The sequence below is a fragment of the Boleophthalmus pectinirostris genome, unplaced genomic scaffold (assembly GCF_026225935.1).
Source record: "Boleophthalmus pectinirostris isolate CB_2022bp ecotype Guang Dong unplaced genomic scaffold, ASM2622593v1 HiC_scaffold_17, whole genome shotgun sequence".
NCBI lineage: Eukaryota > Metazoa > Chordata > Actinopteri > Gobiiformes > Gobiidae > Boleophthalmus > Boleophthalmus pectinirostris.
Genome location: NW_026571115.1, coordinates 30,809,096 through 30,827,999, shown reverse-complemented (window position 1 = coordinate 30,827,999; position 18,904 = coordinate 30,809,096). Strand labels below are relative to the sequence as shown.

The following is an 18,904-nucleotide window of genomic DNA, read 5'->3' as shown; positions in this document are numbered from 1 at the left end:
CTGAAAACGAAAAACTGTCTTGCACCCGTGTTTTTACCATAACATTAATCACTTTTGCCTTTTGCAGTCAGCACAGACCTGGGTAGGTTAGCTCTGACGCAAACACAGCTCCTCATAGGCGTCTCTCCCCGTTCCACAGCCCGGATCATATGTCTCCCAAAGTGACAGCGCGCGGTAGCCAATCAGCACGCGTCCTGGCGATAACGCTGGAGGCGGGACATGCGCTCGGGACCAATCAGCTCTATTCGTATTGTTTTGACCTCTGGAACCGCATCACCGCCCACCTCGTGCCCGTGGCGGAGGGAGGCTATATATACAGGCGACGGTGGAGCAGCCAGGGGGACGAAGTTGCTACACTCCCGTGTAGGAGGGAGCTACTCTGCAAGCCTGCTGAAGGAGGACGAAAATATACTTCAAAAATTTAAAATAGCAACCGAAGAGAGTCGTGAACGCCAATCCTCAAAATCTACGCGTACTGGATTACTTTTTTGTACAGTTCATAATATATTCTATGTGAAGAAAGTATTTATACTTTTTTATTTGCACTAACTAACGGTACTTTTGAACTACTACTGAGAATCCTTATTTTTTACTAAAGTAAGTATGCTCTAGGCTGCTTGTCATCATAACCTTTGCGTAATTTTGTGGTTAAATGCTGTGCCAATGTCTTTTACATACTTATGCTGATTTGCTGCGTCAGTGTGAACTTAGGGAGGGGTGGATGTGTTTTTCCAAGCGATAAAACTGTACTTATTTCTTATCTTACCCTTGGCTACAGCGACACGTCTTAATACAACCACCGTGTTAGTTTTACGCACGGGTATAATCCTCCCCGGGCTGTTGCGGGAGTTAAAATGTCATTAGTGTTGGATGTTTGGTTTGCTAGTCTGTGCAAATAGGCTCTGTGTAACGGGGCTTGCTGTTGGTGCGGGTTGAGACGCAACAAGACCTGTAGCCATTTCGCAACTTCCATCAGTTTTTTTCCCTGAGGCGTTTTATTTCCAATGACAGTTCGCCCAAACGAGAGCAAGATTACGCAAGATTATTAACATTGTAAGGAGCAATGCGAAATACACGAATTCGCTTTGGGTATTTCGTGCGTAAAAGTGCGTGATAACATTCAAATAAGCTACGAATGCGATGCCTGACAGCCGTTACGATAATTTGTTTATCGCGTAATTATTTTCATTATTTATTTAACTATATCTACGCAGCTGCAGCGCGTATCTCGATCCAGTTTTGCGTTCGTTCTGGCTGTGTAAATTTGCCAACATGGGCGTAACAACAGTGGCTTATTTCAACAGTGTTTTCAATATGGGGCTTGGTACCGTATGGCTAGTGCTGCGCGCATACCAAACCAAGCTGTGCCAAAAGGGTTACGCCTGCAATAAAACTACATATTGCAATAAAAACGAGCACTCTTTTACAGAAATTACGTCAAAAGCGATTGTCAATAAGGCGTTGGGTAGGTTTTACATTAGACTCACTGTCCACGCACGAGTTTTTCTTTTTTTTTTTTTTTTTTTTTTTTTCCTTCGTGCAAACGTCAGTACGCTGCTCAGTAACATAATGTAGGCTATTATGTAACTGGATTCCACAGGGCCAGGGCTGCCTTGTGCGTTGGTCTATACCTTTGTGAGGGATTTAAAAGGAAAGTGTCACACAACAATGTAGTGACACATAAACCTAATTAGTACCACTAGTTATCTGTGCGTTATTCTAATGATAAACCTAGAACACATGTTAAATGACTCACAATACGTTTATCTGATATAGCTTTATGTAATTTTTAATGGGAAGTGCAAAAATAGAACATGAGTTGTGCAAAAATAATTATTACACAACAGAAGAACATGACATAGAAATCCAATTATGGCTTATTGTCAATATCTAATTAACATATTTATATTACATTACAGATTACACAGAGTACTAGCCTATATTTGATTTATATATTATTTTTTACAAAAGTAAGAGCAACAATGGAACACAATCCAAACTTCCACTTGTTTTCAGTACTTTAGTTAAATAATAATTTTAAATAAATTCTAATTCTTTTCATGATACATACATTTTATATTGTTTTTCAAGACAAATACTTTATAAAGGTAAAAGAACAAAACAAAAAGGAGTAAGAACAGCAGAAACAACAAACAAAACACATTTACAGTTGTCAATATACAAGATACCAGATACAAGATACTCATTTAAGCAAGTATTAGTACTAAAAAACCAAAATATAATCACATAACTGGATAAAATTTGACCTTTCTGAAACAGTTTTAACTTGAGTTTTATCAGAACTAGAGTAAAACTGCAAAGTATACTAGACAATCTCTCATGATTTGTGTTGAAAATTACAATATTGTCTAAAAAGAAGAGCTTTTAAGATGATCATTTGTATATCGAGTCTATTCTTTATTATCGAACTCGACCTTGAAGTTTTAGTACTTTGACAAGACTACTCATAAATAATCGGCAATATTAAAAATAAATCTTTTCAGTTTTATTTTGACACTTTGCTTAGAGTGACAAATGCATTGTCCCTCGCTCAGCCACTGCCAAAAATGACACTAACAATGTGCACTGTTTTCCAATGTGAAAGACTTACATGGCGCTATTGTCTCCTTTGTCGTTGCAGGAAAAAAACCATCCTGTGGAAAAAAAAACACACCACAGTTCAACTAAACCAGCACTTTTGATTTGAGCCAACTTGACTTCATTCACTTTGGGTTCCACAGCCATCCCGCTTGGACAAAATTTGAGTTGCCAACCACGCACAAGAGCAACAACAATCTAGCGGAACAAGCTCTTTCAACCTCTCGCTACATTCAGTGAAACGCTATGCAGCTAGAAATCCAAGTAGCTCTCAACTTCATCATCTCCTACCTGTACAACAAGCTGCCTCGGCGCCGCGTCAACATTTTCGGGGAGGAGTTGGAGAGGCAGTTGAAGCAGAAATATGAGGGCCACTGGTACCCCGATAAGCCATACAAAGGGTCCGGGTTCAGGTGCATCCACGTGGGGGAGAAGGTGGACCCGGTGGTCGAGAAGGCGGCCAAGGAGAGCGGGTTGGACATCGACGACGTCCGGAACAACCTGCCCCAGGAGCTCAGCGTGTGGATCGACCCCTACGAAGTGTCCTACCAGATCGGAGAGAAGGGGCCAGTCAAGGTAGAGATCGTGATACTTCCCACAGATTACGTCTTAATAAAAAAGTAATGCTCTGTTTAGACTCTCAAAGTTGATTTAGGACAAAAGATTAATCAAAATCGAAATTTGAATATGCACAATTTGCAAATTATTCCATAATTTCCTCCACAAACAACAAAATATTCTGTCTTATTTTGCTTTTTTACTTCGAACACTATAGTTTAGATCTTTTCAAACATGTTCTGAAGTGTTTTTATACTAGTTTGTCAGTTCACGTCAATCTTTTTGTTTATTCTGAACCCGTTAAACTTTGAACAGAATCCTTTTATCAAAACTAAACACAAATCTGGAAGCTTCTATAGCCACACTAACCTAGAACGGTGAAAACATGACATTTATTTGTATACTGACAAGGCAAAAAAAATAAAAAAGAGTGTCATTCCCAAGGACACGAAGATAATACAAATTTGTCAAAGTGGGTTTTCAACGACCAACCTTCTAGTCACTCATTAACATGTCATCGATGGAGAGAGCAGATTATGAAACGCACTTGTTAGAAAACGACCCGCAGCAAAAGGTTACAAAACATTAAAAAAAAGATTCAACTCAGTACTTTCGACTATTAAATAAATGATTCCTTGACTCTCCTGTGCCAAGAAAACATAAAAGCACCACTGAAACTATCAGAAAGCTGAATTCGATCTTAACTACCTGGCACTTTGCAAAGTATTTTAAACTCCGAGCGTAACTGCAAAGTGTCATAAAATTAAACACCCTTACAAAGCAATTATTACTGAAGTTTATTGAAGCTGGAAGGTAGCCATTTTGATTTGGACCTGTAAACGTTTACAATGTGGTCATGTCTTTCTCAGATAGGAACCAGCACTAGTATTTCTCTATATATAAGTTTGTATTTTCAAGTAGTTTTGACATAAATACGATTAACTTGGTCATTAATGAGTCCATAATTTGCTATGTTAAGATAATTCTATAGAGTTTTGATGTATTGTGGGGTTCTACATTCTATAGGCCAATAATATTTAATACAGAATCAAAATCAGGATTGTTAAAATGCAGATTTTTGTTGTAATAGAGTGAGTTCTTGGGTTTTGTCACTAATAGAAACAATCTTGATAGTAATCGAGAACAAAAACTTCTTCCTGACTCCAATCTTGGACAAGGACATCGTTACATCAAACAACAAACAAAATCAAAAACAAAACAAAATCATTAAGTGTCTGTTCTGTTTGATCCATTTTAGGTGCTATACGTGGACGATAGCGGCGACCAGGTGAACAGCACTCTCGACTTGGACAAAGAGATCCGCAACAGCTTCAATCCGGACGCCCAGGTCTTCATGCCCATCAACGAGCCCCTCAACGCCTCGCCCGGGTCCAGCTCGCCGTCTCCACCCTTCGGTCACTCCGCGGCGGTCAGCCCCACCTTCATGCCCCGCTCCACCCAACCCCTCACCTTTACCACGGCGACGTTCGCGGCCACCAAGTTCGGCTCCACCAAAATGAAGAGCAGCGGGCGCAACGGGAACGCCAACGGGGCCAGCGGCGCCGGGAGCAAGCCCGCAGCCGCGCGTACCTCCCCGACCAATCTGGGCCTCAACGTGAACAATCTCCTCAAGCAAAAAGCCATGTCGAGCTCCATGCACTCTCTGTACGGATTAGGACTCGGGGGGGCGCACCAAAAGTCGTCCGCGCTTTCGCCCAACGCCAAGGAGTTCGTGTTTCCGAATTTGCAGGGGCAGGGTAATCAGAGCGCGCTGTTTCCGGAAAGTTCGCTCAACCTCAGCTCGCTCCCGTACAGCAATGCCTTTGACGTGTTCGCCGCCTACGGTGGCCTTAACGACAAGTCCCTCATGGATGGCTTGAATTTCAGCTTGAACAACATGCAGTATTCAAACCAGCAATTCCAGCCAGTTATGGCCAACTAAGTACTCATAAAAGAGGTACTACTTAAGCTACTACTGCACTGCACAAAAGGAATAGTTGCGTCGGTTGGAATGATTTCAGGATGTTCGTCGATTTGACTCGTAGTTTTGACTAGTTTGAGACGTAGATGATCCAAAAACGTACATTTTGTGTTCTTTTGTACGTTGACTTCTTGGGTTCCTTTTAAAGACAATACAATGGGAGATTTATTTACCTTGTTGACATGTTTTGACTGGTAGTGGCAAGACTTCAGAAAGTCGTCCACCGTTTCGCCCAACGCCAAGGAGTTCGTGTTTCCGAATGTCACCGGTTTTTGCTGGTGTCAACGAGGTAAACAAATCTCCCACTGTACGCTCTTTCAAAAGAACCCAAGAAGTACTGAATGTTTCTGACTGGTTTTAATATTTTATCGCAAATTCAACACGATTGCACTTGAAATTTAAACACTTTGCCCCGCTCTTTGTCATGCTTTGAGTCACAGGTGTATTGAACCAGTCACATTGAAGCGTGAACTGTCAGAAGAAGCAGACTTATGTTACCTCTCACGGGGAATACGAAGCCGTTAAACGTGCATCATTTGCGACCGGAGCGTTTCGCCGTATCACGATCCCAACGTTAAAACCAGTCAGTACACTCATCTAGTCAAAACTGCTCGAGAAGCCATTTCGATCCTCGCTGTTCCTTTTCTGCAGTGTTGACAAAAACGGCCAGAGATAATGTGACAGGGGGAACGTATACATTAATGCACATTTATAAAAGAAAATTTCAAAAAAACCTCTACAAAAAATGTAAACAAAGCGAATGTCATTTCAAAAAGAGGACTTGTGCGGCGTAAGATCTTATTGGTCACAAGTCTGTAACAGCATGAGCCCAAGGGTGACGTCGTTTTCCCCCTTGAGTTGAAATTTCCAGTATGAAGCTTGTAGTACCAGATGTCCAAGCTTGGTTACTTAAACGTGCGACATAAATCATTGTTATTTCTTTTGCCAACCAAGCACAAACTATTTTTTTATGTAATTGTTTTAAGATATATAAAAGACAAAAAAAAAACAACAACGAAATACCACCACGAGTCATGGCCTGTCAGTATTTAAACACAAACTGGACACCGCCAATTTTGCATAAATTGGCTTAAATACGTGGGATTTCTTGGTCTTTTTTCTAATTGTATAATTTAATTTAGTACAGAGTTTGTAAAATATCAGAGTATCTATTGTTTCTACGACATGGTATTGCATTTATATCTTTTTACTACTCCAGTGATCTGTGATGGCTGCAGCAACTTTATGTTTTCTTTTTTTATTGAAATTATAAATAAATGAATCCATCTTTGAAAAACTATTCTAAAGATTGTGTACAGAATATTCCGTAGTGGTGGGATTTAAGGATATTTGCTTTTTTGACAAAACATAAGAGTTGTATTTTCTGTTAAGAGTTTAAAGATTTTTGCTATATTATGGACAAAATGTAATCGTATATTAATTTTGTACCTACATTGTGCAATACTTGATAAAAACAAGACGGTATAACAAAGTATTCTGAGTCAGTGTCTTACATGTTAAGAGGGACTGATAGTTTATTAAGTTTGTATTAAAATGCTTGAAAATAAGTGCATTTGTTGGGTGATCCTTGAGTCGATGAATAAATAATACATTAAAATTTTGCTAAGATAATTTCGATGGGACAATATTATAACACAACACATAAAAAAACAACAATAAATTCAACTCGGGTTAGTAAAAATGAATCGATTAATAGAATAGAATATCTAATAATAACTTAAACGACCTTTATTATGGTTTATACTGATCTACGTTATAATGTTTCCTCATCAGAATCATACCCAGAGTTGTGTTTTGGTTCATTCACACATGTTGAAAACACACAATCCTTTCATATTTATCATGTATCGAATCTCTCAAAACACTCAGTTCCACCTTGTTATGTCATGGAGTTATACAGGAAGTGCTCCAGTTCCATTAGAAGCATGTGGATGGTTTCAGGCCTGGAATTGCCAAACTCTGCTGAAGTAAAGGTCACTGTTAACGTGAAAGCTTCTGTTTAATGAGATCAGAAGGTGGAACTGAGCGTTTTGGGCTTTGGAGATTTAGAGAGATTAATAATAAAGGCTTACTAAAATGTGCGAATGAAGCGAAATACAATTCCAGGTCTGTTTTTGATGAGGTAACAGCATTCGAACATGGCTTAAAGCTCACGAGAGTCAGTTTTACGTCATGTGGGACCTTAAGATGATCAACGTTTACTGCACTAATCGAGATCATGATCAAGGCTGAGACCATTAGGTCCCGAGACTAGGACAAGACCCAGACCTCTGAGGGTTGAGACAGAGACAAGACCAAGATTTTTAAAGGTCGAGACCGAGACAAGACCGAGACCATGCCCCATCGAGAAGAAATCGAGACAAAATCAAGACCATCGTTGAAATTTCTGACATTTATTTGTATTTTACAGTTATTTTGGGACATGCATATCAAAGTTTTTATAAATCTATCTCCATTTTAACTGATAAATGTCAATTTAAGCTTAAAATAAGTCAAGGAAGCTGTACTGTACTGCTCTGTGCCCCTTTTTTGAGATCACTTCCACTGGCACTTTACAGAAAACTGAAGAAAGTATTCTGTCTTTTCAAGTTCCTAACTGGAGCTACATTAGTGTCAGTCCTCGAGTCCAAGACAAGACTGAGTCCAAGCACCTTCAAGACCGAGACAAGACCCTGTCCAAATGCACTCAAGTCCAAGACGAGACCAAGCCTGTAAAAAAAATGATCTCGAGTACTACAGAACGAGCATTCAGGCCTCCTAATATAACCTAGTACAAGTGCTCATAAATTAAAGGTATATTTAAAGTCAGATTCTTAAAGATATGCATTTTACAGGCCTGCCCAGCATGATTCACAGTGCACAGTGAACAGTAGGTGACATGGGTAACGTCATTACAAATGCAGATGTATGTGTGGGCGGATTTGCTCACCCATATTAATAACACTGGTATCCTGCTATGCTGTGCCACCGTATATATTGCTGACATAAATCACCCATGTTGAATCTTGGAAGAAGTTCTATGACACCGGTAAAATAGCAACAGTTCAAATTGAGTTTCGCAATAAACCTGTGTAATAGCCTGGTGGCAACCTTAGCGGTTTTAGGAGGAACAGAGTCAAGTTGAGCCAGTTTACAGTGCAGATCCCAGTGCATTTATTAAAGACAAAACAAAAACTATTTACAAAAATTCCAAAAAGGTTAAAACAGGTATAGCAGTTACCTGCGCTCACACAGCACCTCTCCTGAACAAGGTGAGGCTGGCTTCTTTTAAAGGCCCTGTACTAATTGGGTGAGCCCACTTTAACGATCAGGTAAGCACCAATAATTTGTACATTTAATATCTAAAAACCAACTATCCAACAGTGCCCAAACAACATCCAATTACATACATTACAAAAATATATATATCTTTATTTAAATTAGCAGTGTTCAATGCCCTAAAATACTAAATAGAACCAGTTAAAAAATTGTGCTCCCCTCCTCCAAACAACATGGTTGGCTGCCCCGGAACCTTCTTAAGGTGCTCTGGCTCCCCGGGGACTCTTTTGGCCGGAGCACCTGAGGCAGACCACACCAGAGAATTTAAATGCACTTTTTTTTACTTATTTCCTTTTCTTTTACAGGTAACTTCAATCTGCACATACATTTTCAATAAACATTTCTTAAACTTTGTTTCAGTTCCTCATTTTACCTTTTAACTAACCCTAGGCCCAAGTAATGGACTGGCTACATTACAACCTGGCTCTACTCGGACTAACAGAAGATGATGTTTTTAAGTATCTGTACTTTAATTAACATTTTACAGAGGAAACTTTTTACTTTTACTTCTCTACATTTAAGAGCAGCTGTCTGTACTTGTATATATATACTACTGCACTATATTTTTGGACTGAAAAGTAGAAGTATTTTTCGTACAGTTTGAGATCTGCTGAAATGGCTGAGGGATTTATTTTTAACACATTTATAGTTTGAGCAAACAGAAATATATACAGTTTTATTTTCTTACTATACAGCTAGAAAAAGAGAAAAAGATCGATTAATTCGTTCCTGTTGAACAAAATTTTGCAAAATTCTTAATCATCTCTTCAACAATTCTCTTTTACATCTTTAAGTGGGAGCTTCAGTTAGTGAATCATTATCATATATATATCGATTATTTTGGTCAATACTGAAATCACGATTATTCAAATAATTATTTCTTTTAGTTACATGCTGCATTTATTCAGCATTTCTCTCTCTCTTGGTTTTTGATAATTTACTCAAAACTTGAAAATAAAGATAGGCTACAAACATGCACCACAGAGCAGTTTTGTAATGTATAAAACATAAAATGAATAAAAAATATTCTTTGAACATGAAATAAGGCATAGAAAAACATGAATGTATCTAAAATAAACTATATATCCAGCTGTTCTACAATCTCTGTATTTAAAACATAAATATACTTATTTATAGGGGTTTAACGATGTCAAAGTCTCACAATACGATATCGTCACAGTATGAACCTCACGGTACGATATTTATTGTTGATATCGTGGGAAAGATCCTGATATGGTGGGGAGGCTTTCGCAGATTTAAATTTTAGTGCAATTTTTGCTTTTTTAATTTATTTTTTTTATTTTTTTTACAGTGTATGAACACGTATTACGTATTATGGGCGGGTAGTAATTACAGACAGAACCCCGAGCAGTCTGTCCACAAATCGTTATTGGGCAAGGTGTTTCAGTTCTGGTTTAGTCCTGGTTTAGTCCTGTTTTAGTCCTAGTTCAGTCCTGGTTTAGGCCTGTTTTAGTCCTAGTTCAGTCCTGGTTTAGTCCTAATTCAGTCCTGGTTTAGTCCTATTTTAGTCCTAGTTCAGTCCTGGTTTAGTCCTCCTCTGGAATCAGTCTTAGGTTAGTCCTGGGTTAGTCCTGGTTTAGTCTAGGTTCAGTCCGTGGTGTAGGCATCAGAAAAGTTTGATATAATCTCAGGTTAAAGGGCAGGTGCGGGTGGGTGCGGTGTTGTGGGGGTCTCCAAAAATGGACCCGTGCTGGACTCTGCTCTGTCGGGCTCCATTACGGAATAAATTCATCTTCGGTTCGTTACATAACATAAGGACGACAGCAGCAATAAGTTTTAAGAAGGATGTAAAAAGGGTTGTAACTCTCCTGTCTGAAAAAAAAGTGTATAAAGTGTGTGGTGATGGTTTTTACAGCCTTAAAACAGATATAATAATTGTAAAATATAAAGCTGACTACTTCACCTATTGTGGGTTATTTTTAGAACGTAACCCCATGATAAACGAGGGACCGCTGTATTAACTTACTGCAATATATCGTCGAACTACTTGTAACATTGAAGTTTCAGTGTAGTTTTTCAGTACTTCTTCATGTACAAGTATGGAAAATCGTATTACAAGCCTATCACATGATCCCTGTACTCCCACTGTAACTTATCTTTCCACAGTGCAGTACTACTAGCTCCAAGGATCGCCGAGCAAACTGTGAAATCACATGCAAATCTATCGGCAAAAGAAAATCTAGCTGCTTTCAAATAAAAATAGACTTTCCCCATGGCTAGCGGTTAGTATGCAGCTTGGACGGGCAGACTGGAGCTGTGTTACCGCCGGTTGTTGCCAGGACAGACTGACCCCGAAGCAGTATCAGGCAACCCTGTCGACGCTGTTCTGTCCATGTGGTTTTATTTTTTTATTTTTTTGGTACGGCTAATATACGGTCTTATCTTGGAGCGCTGGATTGTGTTGCAAGATTTTGTAGCCATCATCATGACCACATATTTTTAGATTATGGTGGGTTCTTGAAGGCACTGGCTGCGTGTTAAATCATTTTAGACTTTAAAACGGAGCTGACGGTGAGAAGATGTTATAAAATGTAGCCTAGTTAAAGCAGATCTATTGTGCAAAATGTTATAGTTGTTTACCCTCAACATTTACTCACTCAAAGTTGTATCTGGAGTGATTTGTGCATGTTTCAGTAATTTAATCTCTTATTTTCAAGATCCTTAGTTTCACCGCCACAGTACACGCCCACTGCTCTTCTGAACTTACTTTGCTGACCATTTTTATTTTCTTAATGAGTGATAAACTTACGATTCACCTTTGCAAGAATCCCGGAAGTTATAGATCGCGCACCGGCCAATCAGGGAAGAGCTGTGAAGTCATGACGTCAAACTCAAGCGTCTGTCTGGGTCCATTTTGTGGTACAGCACAACAGTAAACAAAGAGGTCGAGATGGATGAAGATGAAGCCATACATTCTGTCTTGGCAACGATTCCCGAGATTGAGGATTTAAAGCTGGAACAAAGAGAATGTTTGGTGAATTTGATCAAGAAGAAAGACGTTATTGCCTTTATTCCTACGGGATTTGGTGCATTACATACATCATGACCAAATAGCAGCGACTGGTTAAAAAAAAAAAAGTACTTGCCTACCGTCGAGCAAATGAATCCTAATGCTACGAGGTCAGACTTCCCTTTCCATAAAGTGAAACTGTCTGGCTGATAAATCAGGTTAGAGAGTGGTTGCTTCTCCAGGAAAGAGAAGGATTCACCAGTGTTGTGTAGTTATTTTGGTACAAAAAAAAAGTGTGCCGTAGAGGTCAGCCCTATGTACCCTCAGCACTACATTCCCTTATTTCTAAGATTTTTATTAATTCTAAGATGTTTTTCTCAAAATTAAACTCTAAATCAAGTCATTTTTGTTTTTATATGACATTTAAAGGGATGATTCAGAGTCATTTCAACCTAGGATCCTTGGCACCATGACCTCAGCATTACATCTGTAGTCAACTGCTGCTGGTTAATAAATCCAGTGTGATTGACCAAATTGGGGATGAAATCTGATGCAAATTGATGATAAAGGAAATGTGGGAACATAGGGCCTAATTTGAAGATGGCAAACGTGAAAACAGTCTTTTCTACTAGCAAGTAGTTCTAGCTAAGCTGTTTCCCGTTTGTCTATGGTTTGTTTTCCGTAACTGTTTTCCGTAATAGCGTCACATGACCGATGTCACGAACTCAGTCAATCAGGAAGGAGCAAATCACAGTGACGTGGTTCAATAAGGATTCAACTAGAGCCGCTATGTCAGAGTATCAGAGTTTTCAGGCGTCCACATGGTGCAGGTTCAGATCCGTACTCAAGATGAATTCGTGGGAGTTGGCGGCATCAGATTGTTCTGTCTCTGGAGCTGTTTTCCGTCAGATTAGTATGGAACGAACACTGCATCCACAACGAAAATGACTCAAATACATACTAGTGTGGATGGGTCCTTAAGGTCTGTTTGTCAAAGTACAGTATGTTCCTATATTTCCTTAATCATTAAATTTGCATCAGATTTTATCCCCCAATTTGGTCATCAGTTACACCCAACCTATTCTCCAGCAGCAGTTGACTTCAGATGTAATGCTGAGGTCATGGTGCAAAGGATCCTAGGCTGAAATGACTCTGACTCATCCCTTTAAATGCGGCGTGCAAATAAAAATGACTTCACTTAGAGTTTGATTCTGAGAAAAATCTAAATTTTTTAACTAACAGGTTAAGGGTTTGGATTAAGGTTAGATTTAAGAACAGGAAATTTGGTTAAGGTTAAGCCTTTGGGACCGGTTTGCTACGCTTTAAGACCAATTACCACATTAGTTCGCGTACGGCTCCTCAGGCTGCAGCGGAACTCGAAACAACAAAGACGCCTTTATGCAATGATTTTGCAACATGGACCAGGCTACAGGTTAAATATAGGCTGATCCAAATGTGTGCATAGGCTTCATATCAGCTTTGGAAACATACAAACATGAAATTTATCTTGAATGTTGCAATGTTGGTTCTCTTTTTAGTAAGTGTGAAAGCAGGACTAAACCAAGCCCTAAACCAGTACAACTTGAGGACTTGATACAGACTTAAACCATTCTAAAAACCAGTCAAAACCAAGACCAGGACTAAACAAGATCTAAACACAAGTAGTATCAATACTGTACTCAAACAAATTAGAAAACCTGGAGGGTAAATCGACCTAAACCAGGACAGGGCTGGGACTAAACTAGACCCAAGAATATCAACATGATGAGTCAGTGCTCTGGAAATAGGTTCTGGGCTCTTCTCGAATCAGGATTAAACCAGGTCTACATGAGGACTTCAGGCACTCAACTAGGACCAAAGAGGACCTGAGCTAGGGCTATAAATCAAACCAGGACCAAAGCAGGCCAAAGCTGGAATCTGATATGTTTTCCAGCTATAGGAAGAGGACTCTGTTCAAACCAGGACCGAGTCAGGGCTTTCTAGTGTTTTTCCACAGTTAAAGGTCCACTGTGAAACTTTTGTGGGGAAGGATCGACTACTTGTTTGCCTCCATGGAGATGTTATTGCTTTGCTGAGAATGTTCCACAGTATGGCCCTAAACAGGTGAAAACATCATCAATTTAGTGTGTTTTTATGGCACAAAAATACCTTGATAAACATGTATTCTTACCCTGAGTAATGTAAGGAGACAGATAAGTTTAATGTCATACTGGAGAACGTTCTAGGCACAGCAACAACATCTCATCAAGCAGGTGACGGACCATCAGAAAGCTACACATTGTTAGCTTTATTCATCAGGCAGATTTACTTTGTGGAAACCGTCTGACCTCACAGCAGTTAGGACTCGTTCGCTTGACGATAGACGGGTACTTCTTTTTAATTTAACCACTGATATTTGGTCGTGACGTATGTAATGCGCCAAATCCCATAAGAAGAAGGGCAATGACGTCTTTCTCCTTGATAAAATTCACCAAACATTCTCTTTGTTCCGGCTTTAAATCCTTGATCTCGGGAATTGTTCCCAACACAGAATGTCTGTCTTCGTCTACATCCATCTCGACCACTTTGTTTACTGTTGTGCTGTTCCACAAAAGGGACCCAGACAGGCGCTTGAGTTTGACGTCATGGGTTCACAGCTCTTCGTTGACTGGCCGGTGCGCGATCTACAACTTCCGGGATTCTTGCAAACCGTCTAGTGTATTCTGATTCCTGATCTAGTCGCTGGAGAGAAATGAAATTCAGCAGAGGCTTTTAGGCTGTTATTATGATTCTAAATGTTTTTTTTTTTTATTTTGTGCACAAAGTTCTCACTCTGCTTCTGCGCTGAAAAAGAAAAGAGATCCGGCTGGTTTGAGCTCCCTAGCGCTACCCCCAAGAGCTGTTAGAGTGTAAATACCCGTCGATTTGAGCTCCCGAGGCAGAAGTGGAGTAACAAGTCACATTTTAAAAGTATGTTGATTTTATCGTATGTTTTGACCAGTTAAGCAACGACATGTGCTTGTTAGATTTGCGGCAGAAAACCTACGTTAGACAATTGAATAGTTTGGATTTAATATTTGATTTTATCGTTATTTTCATTATTTTGTTTCACGTGTAGAAAACGCTGTAACTTTGTTTAGAAAGGCACTGTATAAATAAAATATCACTATGTAATAATAGAAAATTCACACTGTAGCCTATGATATTAGCGTCAAATATTATATATTTAACGCTATTGATGATAAAGATTTCAGTGTTTCCAGTAATTTCTTTCTCTTATATAGTGGGAGCCTTATTTGATAGAAGATATAAGCCTGTCGAGATGAGCTACCTCTACCCAAATTCATATAAATGAGTGAATAATGGTGATTCTACAGTGGGAGCATTATTCGATGGATAAATTGGCCTGTTGATATGTGCTACCTTTAGTTGGAGCCCCATTTGATGACATAATATAACTGTCAGAATGAACTACCAACGCATATTGATATAAATGATATGATTGTGCCAACAGCATCAAACCCGCGTCTCTAATCCAAAGAAATATGTTGTAAAATTGGGGAGGTTTGGCTTTATTGGATCTATACGACTGTAAACTGAAAAACGTAAGGTCGCTTATTTCGACAAGGTAGCGCGAATCGTTAGACCTCACTGTCGATTTAGGCTGCGGGGAGCTCATTTCGACACTGGTTCCAACAGCTCACACTAAAGGACCGTTCAAAAGAGCTGACCCGTCACATCACTAATTTAAGCAGGCACTAAAGCATGATATAAACAGGGACTACATGACATAAATTTGACAGCTTTGAGTATTCTTGTAACAGGACCCTGCCTCCCCTGCCTGCTCCTGTCACAGAAAACAGGTGGAGCTGTGTGCGGCGTGTGGTCTCGAGCCAGCCGACAGCGCCGTATGGTAATGTCACCCTCCCCACCGCGGTTAATGGCTTTCCAGGCCTTTACTTGAGCTACGCGGCTATTTCTGGAAGCAGGATTGGGCAACGATACAAGCTGAGGGGGGGATAGACTTTCAACAACACACTGGAGAGGTTGTGGATGTGGACGAAACTGCGCAATACTTGTTTGTGTCGTGTTATGAGCAGGCCTGGTGTTGGTTCATCGTCATGTAATAGCCTGAAAATGTTAATGTGAGTAGATCCATTGATTTGTGTCCAAGCAGCTGCTGATGCTGCAGCCAGGAAGACAAAATGTGCTATCTCTATAGACTTGGTTAATGACACTGGACCTGACTTTTACGGTTTTAAAAGCATGAAAAACAGAATCTACTTTTACACAGTTTGCAGTGGTCCAGAGTTATTGCTCACTTACCTTTTGAATTCAGAGCATCATGATTATTCACTTTTCACAACTTTCACTTTTCACAACTTTCAGAGACCTGGGTGGAGTTATACTGTCATGGTAAAGATAACAATGACTACCATGCTAATGAGCACTTCCTGATTATAGAATAATATAAACTTATAGACATATTTTGACCTCAAGAACTGCTTTTACAATATACCTGTACTCGGGCAAGACACCTTTTGGTCAAATACAAGGGGAAAAAATGGGTACAGATCTGTTCTTTATACACAGAAATAGCACATGAAACTGTTTCTGTTTTGGTTAGTTTGTAGACACGTGTTTGTCCTCCTTTATGTCTACAGATGTAGGCTCTCTAAGGCCTCGCTCAGACTGCACTGGTCCAGCAGAGTCTCTGGTGTGGACTGGTTTTGCAGTGGTGTGACCCTCACACTCTGGAGCTTTGCTGTACTGTTGTGGTCCCCGCCTTTGAAGCTGCATGCTCAAGAGCACGTGTTCACGTGATAACTGTTTATTTATTGAGTGAAAAGGCTGTGGTGGGCTCCAGCGTCCAGCAAAAATAGACTCCCAACTAAATTAATATGGAGCACAGCGGCAGGCAGTCCCAGCGGACTGCACGTGTGGTCTGAGCTCCTCTTGTAACTTTTAATTATATAGAATACTGCAGTCTGAGCCTGGGTAATGCACTTATTACCTCACGCATATTACTCACGTAGAAGCAAACAAGCCTACTTTATAGTGAACAAGAAAAGAGAATATACAACATAAAATGGTAACCTACTTCCTACAATGTTTGTGATGTTTGTGAGGGGTGTAAGTAAGTAAGTAAGCCTTTATTTATATAGCACCTTTCACAGATAAAAAAAAACTGACGACATGTACAAGAACAGAAGAATTACAAAGGCAACTAAAACTTGTCTAAAAAGCAGTGTCTTGAGCTGCTTTTTAAAAGGGTCTCTAGAGTTTGCCTCATGTAGGATTAGGGTTAGGGTCTTCCATAATTTGGGGGCCACAGCCTGAAAGCACAAGTCCCCCCAAGTTTTAAATTGGGTCTTTGGGACCATCAAGAGGCCCTGACCTGAGGACCAGAGGGTGCGGCCTGAGGTGTAGGGGTTCAGTAAGTCACTGATGTACTGGGGCGCTTGTCCATTTGGAGCTCTGTGAGATAAAACCAAGATTTTAAAAACAACATGAACTGAACAGGAAGCCGGTGCAGTGAAGATAACACTGGTGTAACGTGTGTTTGCCTGTTCACTCCTGTTAAAAACTTTGCAGCCGTGTTTAAAATGAGACATTTAGCATGTTAATGAGATCATGTGTCGGTGTGGTGAACAGGAGCGGCTAAGTGACTATTGAGGTTATTGACACAGTGAATTGAGCAGTTGTTCACACACCCTTTTGTAACACATGTTACTGCAAAACACTTATGAGGCAAATACACAGCCTTTGATTAATGGATTGTTGACCTGATTAGATAAAAGTGACTTTGCATAAGTCCACTGGGAAACTGTGTCATTAAACTGTTGAATTATAACCCCCCAAAAAAGAGATAATAATAAGAGTAATCCAGCTCTGGGTGTATTAGCAAAAACAATATGAAAGTAAACAAAAGACTTACAGAACAACCTGATAAAGTTCTGTGTCACAACTTATAAATAATAAGTGAATATTGTACATTATTTAGGAGGAAAGTGCATCGGCCCATCGACTGTAGCAGCTCATATCTGAAGAAGGAGGAAACAGGCCGTGCCAAACCGTGACGCACCCACTTTTCCAGGTAACACCCGACTTATATCTGCCCTGTCTGTTTGTAACAAAGTAGTTTAAACACGCAAACAGAAAACACTATTCTGTTTCAGCTCAAGAACAAACAAGAACGAGTAAACATATAATAAATACCATGCCCAAACTTGGAATAATAGGCCTAAAAGCAGAAAGGGTTGGTTTGTGTTAGTGAGAGGAATTTATTTTCTCAAGAAACTTTTTTGCGTCACATTTGTAGACAAAATACTTCAGCTGCTTTTCTTTTAATCTTTCCTTTTTTCTTAGTGAGCCTGTAATTACAATCATGCAGCTGCTTTGAACACACTTGAATAATAATGTGAATAATAACGTGTTTGCATAAGAGGAGAACACTACAATTATCTTATGTAATACAAACATGTGATCACGACAGCATCGTAGCGTCGTAAATGGTTCTTAATTCAATAATTACTGGAGAGACAAAGCACCAAAACACGTTTGTTGTGTAAACTGGAAATAATAATAATTTTAAAAAGACTTCCATATACATTGTCCTGGCTGTGAGACACAATGTCACTGTTGGAATTAGAAAAATTCACTTTAAAGGGCACAACAGAAAAGTTTAATGAGCATTGAAGCCTCCTGCGTTGATACTTTGGGGACAGTACTTCCATTTCTGCAGATGATTAAAGTGTTTTTTATCCATATTTATTTAATTATGCTTTATTTTTGTATTTATTTGTACATACAGAAGACATTCATTATGTAAAGTAAATATTTGATGTCCTCTATATATATATATATATATATATATATATATATATATATATATATATATATATATATATATATATATATATATATATATATATATATATATATATAAAGTTAAAAAGTTAAAAAGACTTAAATAAAGTACATTTTACTTCATTTGAGTCGATTTAACTCAACAAGTCAAATGATCTACCAATGGAATAAGTGTTCAAGCAACATTCAGTTTTGTTTCTTATTTTAAGTGTAAAGAAGTTGTTATTTTTCTTATTTTTTTATTATTATTAATTCATTGTTTTTTAAATATATTTAATTATGTTTTATTTTTGTATTTGTTTGTACATACAGAAGACATCCATTAAATAAAGTAAATATTTGATGTCTTCTGTATATATATTACACGAACAAAGTAACATATATTAAAAAAAAAAAAAAACATTAAATGAAAGCGTCTAGACTTTTGACTGATAGTCATTATATAAAGTAAATATTTGATATATTCTGTATATATATTACATGTAGAAAGCAATAAATATACAGAAAAAAATATTAAATGAAAGCATCTAGCCTTTTGACTGGTAGTATACACTGGAAAAAAACTATATCTAGGTAAGTTAAAATAAATTAAATTAAGAATATTTTAC

The 18,904-nt window shown here is 38.8% G+C and overlaps 1 protein-coding gene across 1 annotated transcript; it reads left to right on the top strand.

Annotated features, from left to right (window-relative positions):
* The first annotated feature begins 327 nt into the window (after nt 1-327).
* On the top strand, nt 328-6,705 carry tob1a (transducer of ERBB2, 1a). Its single transcript, XM_020918995.2, has 3 exons — nt 328-597; nt 2,642-3,174; nt 4,415-6,705. The coding sequence occupies exons 2-3, from the start codon at nt 2,845-2,847 to the stop codon at nt 5,096-5,098; spliced, it is 1,014 nt and encodes a 337-aa protein (XP_020774654.1). The 5' UTR covers nt 328-597; nt 2,642-2,844; the 3' UTR covers nt 5,099-6,705.
* Nucleotides 6,706-18,904: the final 12,199 nt, after the last annotated feature.

Excerpts from the sequence above, each read along its gene's own strand:
- tob1a (XM_020918995.2), top strand. The coding sequence starts at position 2,845 with ATGCAGCTAGAAATCCAAGTAGCTCTCAACTTCATCATCTCCTACCTG. Across the intron at positions 3,175-4,414 it reads GAGAGAAGGGGCCAGTCAAG|GTGCTATACGTGGACGATAG; the intron begins GTAGAGATCGTG and ends GATCCATTTTAG.